At 41.6% G+C, this 12,709-nt stretch overlaps 1 protein-coding gene across 14 annotated transcripts in view; it reads right to left on the minus strand.

The window, feature by feature from the left end:
• The window catches only part of DST (dystonin), a 314,486-nt gene that overhangs the window by 160,338 nt on the left and 141,439 nt on the right, over positions 1-12,709 (minus strand). For all 14 annotated transcript variants that reach the window (XM_041128914.1, XM_030037882.2, XM_030037880.2 and 11 more), the window contains one exon: positions 7,225-7,391. In XM_041128914.1, coding sequence (XP_040984848.1) covers positions 7,225-7,391 — 167 coding nt within the window. The remainder of the gene's footprint in view (positions 1-7,224; positions 7,392-12,709) is intronic.

Here is a 12,709-nt window from a genome sequence, read left to right on the forward strand (position 1 = left end):
ACCTGTTGAAAACAGTAACAACCATGCTTCTGAACAATGAGGTGGGTGGGAAGGGGGCAGGTGGCAGGGGGAGCAACGCAACCAAACTCACATTTTCTTTTTGTTAAAGCTGGGTAACAATAAATTACAAGTTACAAAATGGCAAGCCAAAACCAGCAGACCCAACTAATCTCTTTATTCAAAACACATCCCCTAGCATTTTAAGGCTTAACACTGTGTAATATTTAGTTTCTTTCTCATTCATTCCCCAAGGGTGGTCAACATGTTACTGCAAATTGAGGCATCACTGCTCCTCCCCTTCAGGAATGTATTCATGTCAGTACCTGACCAGCTGCAACATGTTTTAACATAAGAGGGATGACACAAGCACTGCTGGCTAGGAGCTTAGTGTTCAACTAACTATACACACGTGGCAAATCATCCCAGTTCTAAACCTTGTCCTAAATCAGAACAGTTACTTAGCAGGCCGGAGTCCAGCTTGCTCCTTATGCCACACTCCCAAAAACAGCCACTTAGTAGTTCTGAAAGTATACAGAGTTACTATAGCAATATTTCAAAAGAAAAGCACTGTGGCCCTGGAAAATCTGCCTCTCCCTTTATCTGGCATTTATGGAGCGGTCACAGTGCTGCTTCCTTTGGGGACATGCTCTTTGCTGCAGCTTCTATTCCTCTTCCTCCCACGTGAAGCACCCAGTGTACCTAGACTCTTTTGGTATTGCATTCACCATCAGCCTCTGTTCCTCTTTCGTTTGGGAATAGTAGCTATTTTCTCCTTGGTCTCTCTCTAAACTGTATACAACTTAAGGCATCATTAAGGCCTTACACAAATTTTACCACTAGCAAAGGCTCCTTTGGATCAAATCGCCACATTTCTTTAACAATACAGTAAAAAACATTTTTCTTCAAACCTGTGCCCAAAATGCACCCCTTTGAACTCTATCACCAGTTTCGCTCTCTGCAGCATTTCTAATACTTATCATTCTTGTTAGGTGGTGCCAAAATTTGTAGACAACTGTCTGCATGTGGTCTCAGCAAGCCTTGGTATAGCATTACATGAAATAACCTTGCTTGTTTTCTTTCCTCAAACCCTTCATGTGTATACTACAGTCCTGCTCACTTGTCAGACTGCTGCCTGACCTAAACACAGTTTGTCCACTTTTTTCCTAACCATTTTGTATGGTTGCTGAAATTCACCTAAAAGCCGAGACATAACTGGACATGTCTATGCTGGAAGTGTACAGAAGGCCACATCAAGGGCCTGTGACTCTTTAATTGCTAGTCCTTCCCATAGCATGACCATGGCCCATTGCAACCCACGCACTCCCAAGCAATACATGAGCCCAGTTCAAGGGACAACACTGACCCAGGACTGCCCTCAAGAGGCTGCACTCTGTCTGGGGGACAGAGGGGAGAGTTCAGCCATGCAGACACAAGCCCTGCTGTACCACTTACTCACAAGGCCAGAGAGCAGGGGCTGGACCCGCTTCATTTACTAGAACAGACCTGACACCTGAGACCAGAACTTAAAAAACATGGATTTATCTAGGAACTGAGCTTGCAGTGCTTCCTGAATGGACACTGTTTTTCACCATGCAGGCACCACTGGGGCTACTCATTAAATGCTATTATCTAGTTCCATACTGCTCTTGCTGGAATTCCTTTTGTAAATGCTAAAAGCAAAATTCCCTCTTTATTATAAAAATTGTAAGAATACAAAAATAAAGCGTAGAAAGGGGTGCACACGTTGTTACAAAAAGTGTGCATGTTTGACATTGATCTTCTTTTCCTATCTTCCATACTTCACTTTTTTCTTTAGAAAGTAAGATGAGCTGATCTGTAACCATGCCTGTTTTCTGAGTATCAGTAGTGACTGTCCTTAATGAAGTGTCTATAGGTGCCATTTAACTGTAAATCTTACAGCTATTATTTTTGCTATTTCTTAAATCCCATTTTCAGACACTTTTTAACTGAAAGTGCCTGTAGTCCTTATGTACCAAAGGGTCAGGGCAGCCTGAGGTCAAAAAAAGCAGGTTTTTTACTTTGGTATAACTTTTTATTTCAATTTGCTTTGCTTTAAAATAAATGTATCTGCAAAGTGTAATGTATCTATAATTCAGATCACTAGCTCCAATCTGGCATGCAACCCCTAATGAACGAAGACTAACCTTCATCACTCTCTATAGACACCAACTGTTTCTATGTATTTCAACAACGGGATACAGTTCTGAAAAATTAGTATTTCTTCTTCAGGGCAAAAGTTACGTACATAAGAAAATGAAAACACAAATCAAGAGCATTTACCTAAAGCACAGTCTTAGTGACTAGAAATACACCATAGAGCCACAAGATGAAGACCCCAGTGTGTAGATGGCAGTATCTCTGGGAAAATCTGGGCATTAGATGCTGACTAAAGTCAGCCTCCAACTTTGAAGTCTGGCTTACAGGTTTTTGCTGCGTATGGTATGATGGTATGAAAGAAACATCGTGTACTTTTTAAACTGCCTGAAGTCAGATTTCTTCCAACACAACACACTGAAGCAAGTAATACACACCTGCAATGAAAAAATTAAGCTATAAAAGGCCAATTACATAATAGATGAGACATACAGAATATTCTTGAATCTCCTAGGCATATCTGTAGCCTTACAAATGGCCTGATCACAGATCCAAAGAAAGGTGTGGAGGTTCAAAAAAGAGTTTGAAAGCTGATATATTTAAATAAAATCATACAATTACAAAAGTGGTCAAGTTCAGTATTAAAACAGACTTTTTAATGTGATCATTTTATTTGGTTTTCTATGTTAAAAGAAATATTCACACAGAGTAACAGCATGAAAAGCAAAAGCCAGAGTCTGCAATGGAGCTCCCTAACTAAGGCAGCTCGTGAGGCCGGTGTGGAGCCCCATTCCTTTCCCAGGAATTTAATCATGTACAGGATGTTTTACATTGGAAGCTTTATATACTCTTCAGAAGTTCAGCCAAGTAATCTTCAATTATAAACACAGACGGCTGGAACCTGCTGAAAACATAAGCAACTTTCTCATGCAAAAACAAATTACATTTTCCTAAATTTGGAGGAAAAAAAATATTTGTTGTACATGGAGTCAAACACCTCAGAGTAATTTTTTCCTCTCATTTCTGTCATTCATAAAATAACTTCCCTTTATTTAAAGAACACTGCAAAAAATCACTGCAAACTCATTCATACTCTTAAAAGAGTTAAGAGAAAAAGTGTCTGAAGGCCCTTATGAAAAGCTCTGACAACCTATCCCTTGTTGCTTGAGGGAAGAAAACAAATATACTGCATTCGCTCAGGAGAGCAGGTGACTAATCTGTTCGCATGTGATCTGGCGCCTGCACGCTGCCTGCGTCCCCAAGCTTGGTGTTGGAAGCGGAGTGCTGCCAGCACATCTGTGGGTGCAGGCAGGGCAGGGAGACAGGGAGGAACCCGGCTCACCCAGCTGCCACACACTGGCCTGCTGATCTCTGTCAAGATGCTGTAGCGGGTACTACAGTTAGTCATGCCAGGCACAGGTCGGCCTTATCCTGCTTCTCCCACGCACCTTGGCGGGAGCAGCGAGCCATGGCAAATTCATGCAGTATTCCTGCATTTCTGCATCATAAATCTTAGCTGGCTTGCACCAAAAGGTGCTGGGATCCTCTGCCAGGACAGGAAAAAAAATGGAGACCACTACCAGCAGCCCAGATGAAACAATCCTCACCTGCTGTTAAAGCAGGTGGGCTGTCAGCCCCGCTGAAGGGAGAGGCTCCCTGCCCGCTGGTGACTGATTCACAGCCCAGCTCCTCGCCCAGCCCTCCATAGCTTCAGCAATTTCCTGAAGTCTTGAAGGTGGTGTGTACTTGCAATTTAAAAAATTGCTTATGCCTGGAAAGGATGTAATTATAGCCTGCCACTCCAGTCCTGTCACCTAGAACTGGACAGTAACATCTCCCTGTCTCACAGCTGACCAACTGTAGGGATCATGCTGGACCTGTATGGCTTGTGTTCTTGATGGCATGTCCAGAAAAGGCGTCTCAGCCATGGTGTCATGGCTGTGAGCATGGGGTTTGCCTGTCTCTGCTCAGGTTTAGCTCAGGGACAGCGTGGCTCCTGTCCTCCGGGAGCTGCTGGTGCTCTTGCCTCTGGCCCCCAGCTGAACTATGGCCCCTGCAGTGGTGCAGCCTAACTGTGGGCCCACATCCCAGGCCCAGCCTCAGCCCGTGCCCAGGGAGGTGCCTGATACCTGGGGCTGGGGCTGCCCCGGTGCCCGCCGGCTGCCCTGCTCCTGGCTGGGGCAGCAGGATAGGCCCTGGCTGCCGGGCCCTGCCCTGGCAGAGCCTCCATGGGGAGCCCCCGCCTCTGTGTCCTGACATGGGTAAGCATGTGCTCTCCATCCAATGTACAGCTTACTGTCGCTCAGTACAACTGCAATTCTAGATACCATTAACACGCCTGGGTATTTCTGAGCCTTCTGGTTATTACTGTCATAGCACTAAACGTCATCCCCTTAAAATTAGGTCTGGGCCCATTTAAATCACTTCTGGGACTGGAAGTCGCATCCCTGCTGCAAAGCCCCATCCCCACTGACAGAGAGCAGATACTCCTCCTGGCCCAGGGTGCATGGTGCTTCTGTAAGCAGAGGTACTCTCCAGTGAGCACGGCATACCTGGCACAGGAGGGGCTGCCACACTGCACCACGACTGACAGACGTGCACCCATGGGGGTGCTCCACGGTGGCAGCGCCACAGTCCCATCCCACCCCCCAAGCAGGCACATCTGGTCATCCACCCTGGTGGAGCACAGCAGCCGGCAGCATCTGCAGGGCGCTCAGCCTAGCTCATGAGACCACCGGTGATCCACAAAATGGGAGCTACTAAAACAGACAGAGCATATGGAGAATCACTGCCAGAAATGTGCACGTTTTGTTACTGTTTAACCTACATACTGCTCGGAACACAAACCGAGCTTTAAAAGAGCTCTCTGGAGCAAAACACTGTACTTAAAAATATCAGATGACTGTTTGGGGAGATCATTCGTATCTTGTGAGCAATCGCTGGAAATTACTATCTTTCTTTTAATGGTACAAAATGACAAAGGAAAGAAAAATAGAAGCTCACTGAAGCCTGTGGAAGAATCTCACTGATTTAATCAGCAAGACGGTGTCTGAGAAACTGTAACCTCTCACAGCAAAAAGACATCAGATAAGGACAGTAAACATTCCTGGGAAGGACACAGGATCCTTAGATGAAGTTATGTTTACAAGAAGAGGATAAGCTAAATGGAAACTGGCACAGAAGCACTCAAAATGGCGACTGGTCCTCAGCCACTGAATCATCTGCTTTGTGCAATGCACTCATGTCCAAGGTGCCTGTGCTTCCCTGCTGAAACGCTGTGAATGAAACTCGGAGCACTACCAGAAACACTGCTCTAGCAAATCAACTGCAGGTACTCAGTCATGTCCCAAGACTTTAACATTCTCACAGCTAGAGGATGGAATTCAAGTTTTTCATTATTTATTAACTGATCTGTATAGGCTACACTGCTCTATGTAAGTGGTAATAAGGCTCCGAAGAAGCTCTGGGAAATATTTTCCATTATTCCATCTCATTAAGCTCCTTCCTTTTTTGCCTTCCCCTTTCCCTGTATCTCTCAAATTATTTATTTTTTCAAATACTTGCCTGTGCTATGTTCATTCTTTTGGCTGCTCTGTCCTGAAGTAAAACAGCCTAGTCTTTTGCCAGCTAATTCCCTTTGTCTTGCCAATGTTACTAAAAGAAGACTTTCTTGCTGGCATGCACCTCCTCCCTGACTGGCTACCCAGAAGAGAAGCATAGTGACAAAAAGACCTAATTGATTCAGATGCAGCTTTATCTTACCATAATGTTACGCACTGTCACAGCTAACTTCTCTAGGACTCAGAGCACTATATGTTGTGCTTACAGCCTCTCTACACAGCGTGTGAGGAAAAGGCTGCATCTGCGTGACTTATCTCCTGTTTTACTTCAGTGTCCTAGTCCCCGTACCGTACGCATACTGGCTCTGCCTAGGCTTCTTTCTGCGGTGAGCCAAATGGTCCCACAAGAGGAAATACAAGAACGGAATAATCTGCTCAGGGTCTGTTCCCTGGAGCTGCATTAAAACATACCAAATTTGTCTCTCTCTACTTGGGACACTCCACTGATACTATACCAAGGAAGTCATGTACCCTCAAACTTCCTTATGATGTGCCCCAGGGCACACAGCACAAACTACACGTGCTATAATAAAACCCAGAAAGTTGCAAGCGTTGCACAGTGAGGGACAAGTCAGTACACACTAATTAGCCCAGTGGCCAGAATACTCTCCCATATGGTCCTCTAAGACACAAAACTCCTTATTCAATTCAGGGACCAAAAAATGTACCAGAGAGATGCCGCCAACCAAGAGGGAACACTGAACACAGCAGTGACCTTAAATCTTGGTCCTATGATGAGCTTTGATGCCAAAGTCAGCTTTATCAAGACAGATCTCACTTAGAATCCAGAATTAGAAATCCTCTCTTGTCAGTAGACATCTTCAACTGTATTTCAAGTTAACATGCTGTATGCTTTAGCTTCTAGCCGCAGCCACCAGTAGTTCTACCAAAGCCTGTTTAACTTTGTAAGAGTGTGGTCACAAAAGCATACAGTAGCACAATTGTCTTCTAAGACTGAGAACGTTCAAGCCAGCTGGCCCCATTTTCCATGAGAATACCCTGCCATTTTACAGGTGACACATTTCAGAGTAGATCTGGGCTCCAAGGGAAGAAGCTTGAGGCTCCAGGGCCATGGTAAAGTCATACAGGGAAGAATATGGGGATCTCAGGCATATCTCAGGTCACACAACAGGCGATGGCTTTCACCAGCAGTGCAGTTTTGGACTTTGGTGATCAGTTCTGCCACTACCCTGCCTATACTTAAATGTCAGTATGACAAAAAGGGACTGTGGAGAAGACTGAACCCCGTGACATTCTCCTCAGCAGCTTGGAGGTGCAGGATTCATGGAGATGTCCTTCTGAGGAAGGAGGCATACGCAAGGGCTAATGAGGAATGCTTTGGCTGCAAAGAGCAGGGAATTGCCCAGGAAGAGACACTGTCATCTCCACTGCTGCACTGCTATTACAAGCATAAACCACAGAGCCATCTCCCTATGCACATTAAAATGCTGTAATTCACATTTTCCAAGAGAACAAATGGACTACTTACCTGTATTTATGAATGATGGCATTAAATAATCTTCCATCACGCCAGCAGGTAGTGAAATTTTCGCAACGTATTCCAGCATAACCCTCGGTTGTCTGCTGCGACCATAGGAGCAGTCTCTCTTTAGCAGACATGTCCTCTGACTCTCCAGTAACATGGATATCAGATATCTAAAATACAGTTAATGAAAATATTACAATTACAACTAACCCATAATAATGTTTAAAATATTGCAGAAACACACTCTGCATTACTGAAGAATTTTCTGTTTGATATTTGCATACATGAATATGACAATTATTTATGTACTGTATTAATACTCTTTCATGTCTCAACCTTATGCACTCTTAGTGTCTTCAATATGAAATACAAAATCCATAGCTTCACAATTTTCTTCGGTTAGCCAGTTCTCAGCCTCTTAATTTCTGTGGACAATATAATACTATTACATAATTAAAAATACTTAACTATGTCTATTTTATGCTGATAATGTGAATAATAATTATTTTTATGTATTATACCTATTCTACGTAAATGTTATATAATTATATATAAAATGCAGTATGTTTTATATGTATATAGTCACATCTATATAATACCTATATTTATAATATTCATACTTTATTTAGCTACCATGTTTCTCTCAAAACAGGTTAATTTATAATATATGCTGTTCTGGAATTCAGTAACAAAAGAGCCATTTACAGTGAAAACTGGAAATAATTGTTTTAGGATAAATTTTTTCTGAGAAGCATTTTAGGAATGACTGAAAGACCGAAAGATTATAAATAAAAATTTTGCCTGATACAGAAGGTTTATTTTTGTATTATCTAAGCATTATCAATTTCATGTCAGTGAATGCAGGAAAGGATTGGGAATTTTACATACAAATACTATTTTCTAGTACATTAAATTCTCTCCTAATGAAGTTCAGTCAGTTTCCTTAGAAAACTACCATTGTGTGAATATGAAGCAGACATTTCCCTAATTTGAACATGTATTGTTTGCACCTCATGTTATAGAAATTGTACCCAATGTAAATGTGAACTGCAAGATTCAACAAAAAGAAGACATGCCTTGATAAAGAAAGTGCTATCACATGTTGTCTTTTTTCTAAGTGGCCACCTTTTACCACTTATCCAAACAACAATAGATAATAGAATATGTTATTATCAAGAACATCAAGAACCCAGGTACCATGAGGCACTACATAAGGACACATGGACTGGAGCTCAGACATTACAAAAAGCAGGCTGAGGTGCTTGGGCAGAGGCAAGAGGGCTTGAGACACCACCAAGATTTGTGGGTGGACACCAAAGCACCCCCATGAGCACACCTGGAAGAGGGTGCACTGCCCAAGTCTGCACCCAGCACCGCGGGAAGAGACAGGTCTCCTTCAGCTCTGGAGCCAGCCTGATGCCAGGCCTCAGGGGAGGTTTGCCCACAGACAACTTTGGGGGCGAGGTAGGTGCTCAAGTTAGCTGTAGAAGAGGCTTAACTCTGAAGCTGTGCCAATTCCAGCAATCCTATTCTAGCGTAAACCGGGGAGCTACATTCATGAGGTCAGATGGGACGGTCACGACGATGCCTCCTGGCCTTGAAATCTCTGCACGCAAAGGCGTCTTCTGTCTGGGCTCTTCCTAGCGGAATTCACACAGGCTAGGCTGGAAATTACAGGTTTTTCTAACATTAAAGCCACGCAAAACACAGTACCAGAACAAAGAGATGTAGTTTTCCTACTAATGCTGCTATATCAATGCCTAACAGGAGGTGGTGGAAAGCACTAGGAAGCAGGGGACTAAAGGAAGAGCCTTGGAGATGTCAGGGCAATGTAGCTGCTGCAGTGCTCTCTAAGATTTCTGTTTAACCACCTTTCACGGTTCCAGGGGACGATGAGCATTTACAGCCATACAGTAAACAGGAAGTAAATTTAACGCTGGGAACAAATTAATTTACATTATTTTCTATGCAAATATCCACAAAACACCAAGTTGTGAAAGCAGTTCTTCAGATACTTATCACAGGCCATCATATCTGCTGGCTGTAGGTAAGGGAAAGATACAAGCACCATGCTATTCAGCAAAGTAGTTTTAACTGTTCAACTAGCCCATAAATACCTCTGAAGATCTGATGGCATTTTTTGCATCCTATTGTCTCCAGCTACAACACTGCACATTTTTAAGAAAAATCAAAGAGGAAAAAAGAATAACCCCTTTTTTGTTTAAAACACTGAAGAGAAACACATGCAGCTGTGATTGTTTATGAATTTCTAGGTATCAAAATCCTGCACAGAGTATTTACTACATGAAATCATACAAAATACAGACAGTATGAGTCTTATAAGTGAAGACAACAGGGAATCCAACATGGCAAAAGACCCACTGAAAATCTCTCTGAACATTTTCCTGTAAAAATCTAGGGAACTCATCTGCAGTTTAAGATTTCCTTTCTGTTGGTTACCTTTATTCTTTGGTATTTCAAAGCAAGAAAGCAAACTAAATATTTTTTCAGTAGCTTTAGTTTCTATTCATCACAACCAGACCACAATATAAATGAACTCAACCATTTACCACTTATCCAGACAATGCTTCTGAAAGAGGTGATGTCATCTGAAGTGCCAGATGTCTAGCAAAAAAACCCCAACAACAAAAAAACCCTATAATTTTTTCCTTGTCATTTTCAGAAAGTCCTCCTTGTGTAACCCTTAAGTATCACACTCTTTAATGTATTCTAACTAAGTGAGCTAACAATGTGATTTGCTAATCACCATTCCTTACTGGTAAATTCAAACCTTTAGCCTCCTTCACGGTTAATTGACCTGCGATGGCTATGTACATTTCAGACTGCAGAGAGTGCAAATGCAGCATATTTGAGTGCACATTAGATTCCTCTGGCAACAAGTGATTTCAGACATCAGGCAACTTCTGAAGGTCCTACTTGTATCTGTTGTTACATTGAAACAACATTTGTAGCTATGGTCACAAACAGGAGAATATTTCTTATTCTGGAAGTGACCACTAGGCAAGCTTGCAATCTGAATTTTGGATGGCTAAAACATGAATTTAGCTCATTACCCTAAGATCAACAGGTTTTCAATCCAAAATCTTCCAAGCACCATTCAACACCCTTGTTGGCCATCTGAAGAAAAAGCAACAGACTAGACTGGGTTTAAAAACTGAGACTGCTTTTCCCTCATGGAAGTAGCCCGTTTCAGTACAGGTTCAGGAACACTAATATTAGCCTGAGACCTGAAACAGCCTGAGCACTTCTGTTCTCTTTCAGATTCCAAGGCTAAGATTTCAGACTTTTTCATAAACACTGAATTCATACTTAAAAAGTATAAAAATACATCGAGGGAAACTGTGGATCAAAAAGCTATATTTTATTACACTTACAAATATGAGGTCTACTTTGCAAGATGCCCTATTAACTTGGAACTACTGAAAAAGTAAAATACAACCCCACAAAAAAAGGTGTCAGAGAGAAGAGAGGGCACATCTTTCCTTTGATAACCCCGTAAGAACAGTATAGATACTCATCTACCAACTATGCATTATCATCAACATTTATAACATCATTTGCCACAGGAAAGAAAAAGAAGGACTACTAAATTAGGAATGCTAGACCAGAAAAGAAGTTAAGGGGCAATCAAATCTTTTACTGTTCAAATTTTATCTTTCAAAGAAAACAGTTTGTGTGAACCTTTCATTCTTATATCCCACAAGCCTATCATTTACCTGCTATAAACTGTTAGTAGAGGACAATTATTCCTTAAGCATGGAACAAATTACTGAGTTTGCATGAGTTTGAACAGTTCTTTGCTAGAGATGCAGTTCTCCAAATTATCTCAAAGCCTGTGAATTACAAGTTATGCAAGAAAACGTGACAGAGAGAATTCTCTGCACAGCCCTTGTATTTCAGGATCAAAGTCTTAATTGGCGCTAAATACTCTATTTCTTGTCTCTAACTGGGAGAACTAGTTCACCTCTGCCACTCTAAGTGTTTTTTCTCTGCCTGTAAGTTCCCTCTGCATCACACAGTATACAAAATCCATATACCAAAAAGCCTCAAGCTCTTTGCTTGCACTGATTTCAGTGATGCAGTTTTGAGTCCAAAGAACAGAGCAGACCAAAGAACACCTTCCAAAAGAGATCAACGGTGGTGCTGGATTTCTGTGGCTCATTTTTTACAGTGCAAACAGAAGAAGAGCAAAACTAGTATAGATAGTAAGGAGTCCTCCCTCTGATTCCATCTTATCCCAAACGTTTTGAAGCAAGTCTAGACTTGCATAATGTACTTAACTGCACAAAAGTATATAATGGGCTAGAGATGTATGATGTATAATGAAATGTATTCTAATGTCAGCTAGCCCTAAACCAGAAAAGTCTGAAGAACACAAAGAAATAAGAGAAAAAAGAATACATGAATATGGAGAGATTTTGAAATGCTACTTTCCACCTAAGCTAAGCAGTTAGTTATGTGTTGTGTTTAAAAAGGATTGTTGACAGCATGTTGAGGGAAGTATAGTTATATGAATGGAATTTGAACTTGCATGTGATCACAAGAAGTCATCTCCCCTGACGTTACAGTTGGACTTTGCGAGTTTCCATTTGGCCATAAATTCAAATGCTCCTATTCAGCTCTCGCAAGGCTCTGTGGAGCTGCAAATCCAGCTTTGGGCAACACCCTTCAAAAAATACTGGGTCAGCTGAAGCAGATCGTAAGAGAAAAACAAGAATGACAAAGATCTAAAAATACATGACCTGTTAGGAAAGATTGAAAAATTGGGTTTATTTAGTCTAAAGTAAGGAAAACCAAGGGGAGATGTGATAATAGTCTTCAAATATGTAAAATGCTGTTGCAAAAAAGGTAATTAATTCTTGTGGGAATGGCAAAAGAAGTAATGAGTTTAAAATGAGCTTACGTGTTTTCAGCTAAAACCACTTTTTAATACAAAAGACAGATAAGCAATAGAATAATTACTCAGGAAGCATGTGAAACCACCAATAAGGCAGACACAGAAGAACAAGTACCAGTCAAGAATGGTTTTCATTAAATTATCTTGCCTTCAGGTACAGAGACGACCTAGATGACCTGTCCAGAACCTTTCCAGCTCTAGTAGCTCCATCAATGATTATAGATCTCCTTCAGTCACCAGCATTTAAGGTGGACTGCACCTGCTTCTTGTGAGTATTACAAGGAAGCAAACAACAATATGCCAATAAAGCAAAACTCGACTTTTGCACCTTTGCAAATCACATTCCAGAAGACCAACTGGCATGTCTCCCTCCTTTAACTGTACTACATGAATATATAATACAGTATTATGAGATGGTGGACACAGTTGGAAGGTGTCTTGTTATCTTACAACTATTTGCAATGATAACTGCAATAATAAACAGATGACTATTTAGCCAGAAGTTTTCAACTGAATATGCTGATTACGAGTAATCTACATTTTTTTAATTTAAAAGCAAGTATATTGCCT

This window comes from Aquila chrysaetos, chromosome 15 (genome assembly GCF_900496995.4).
Source record: "Aquila chrysaetos chrysaetos chromosome 15, bAquChr1.4, whole genome shotgun sequence".
Lineage (NCBI taxonomy): Eukaryota > Metazoa > Chordata > Aves > Accipitriformes > Accipitridae > Aquila > Aquila chrysaetos.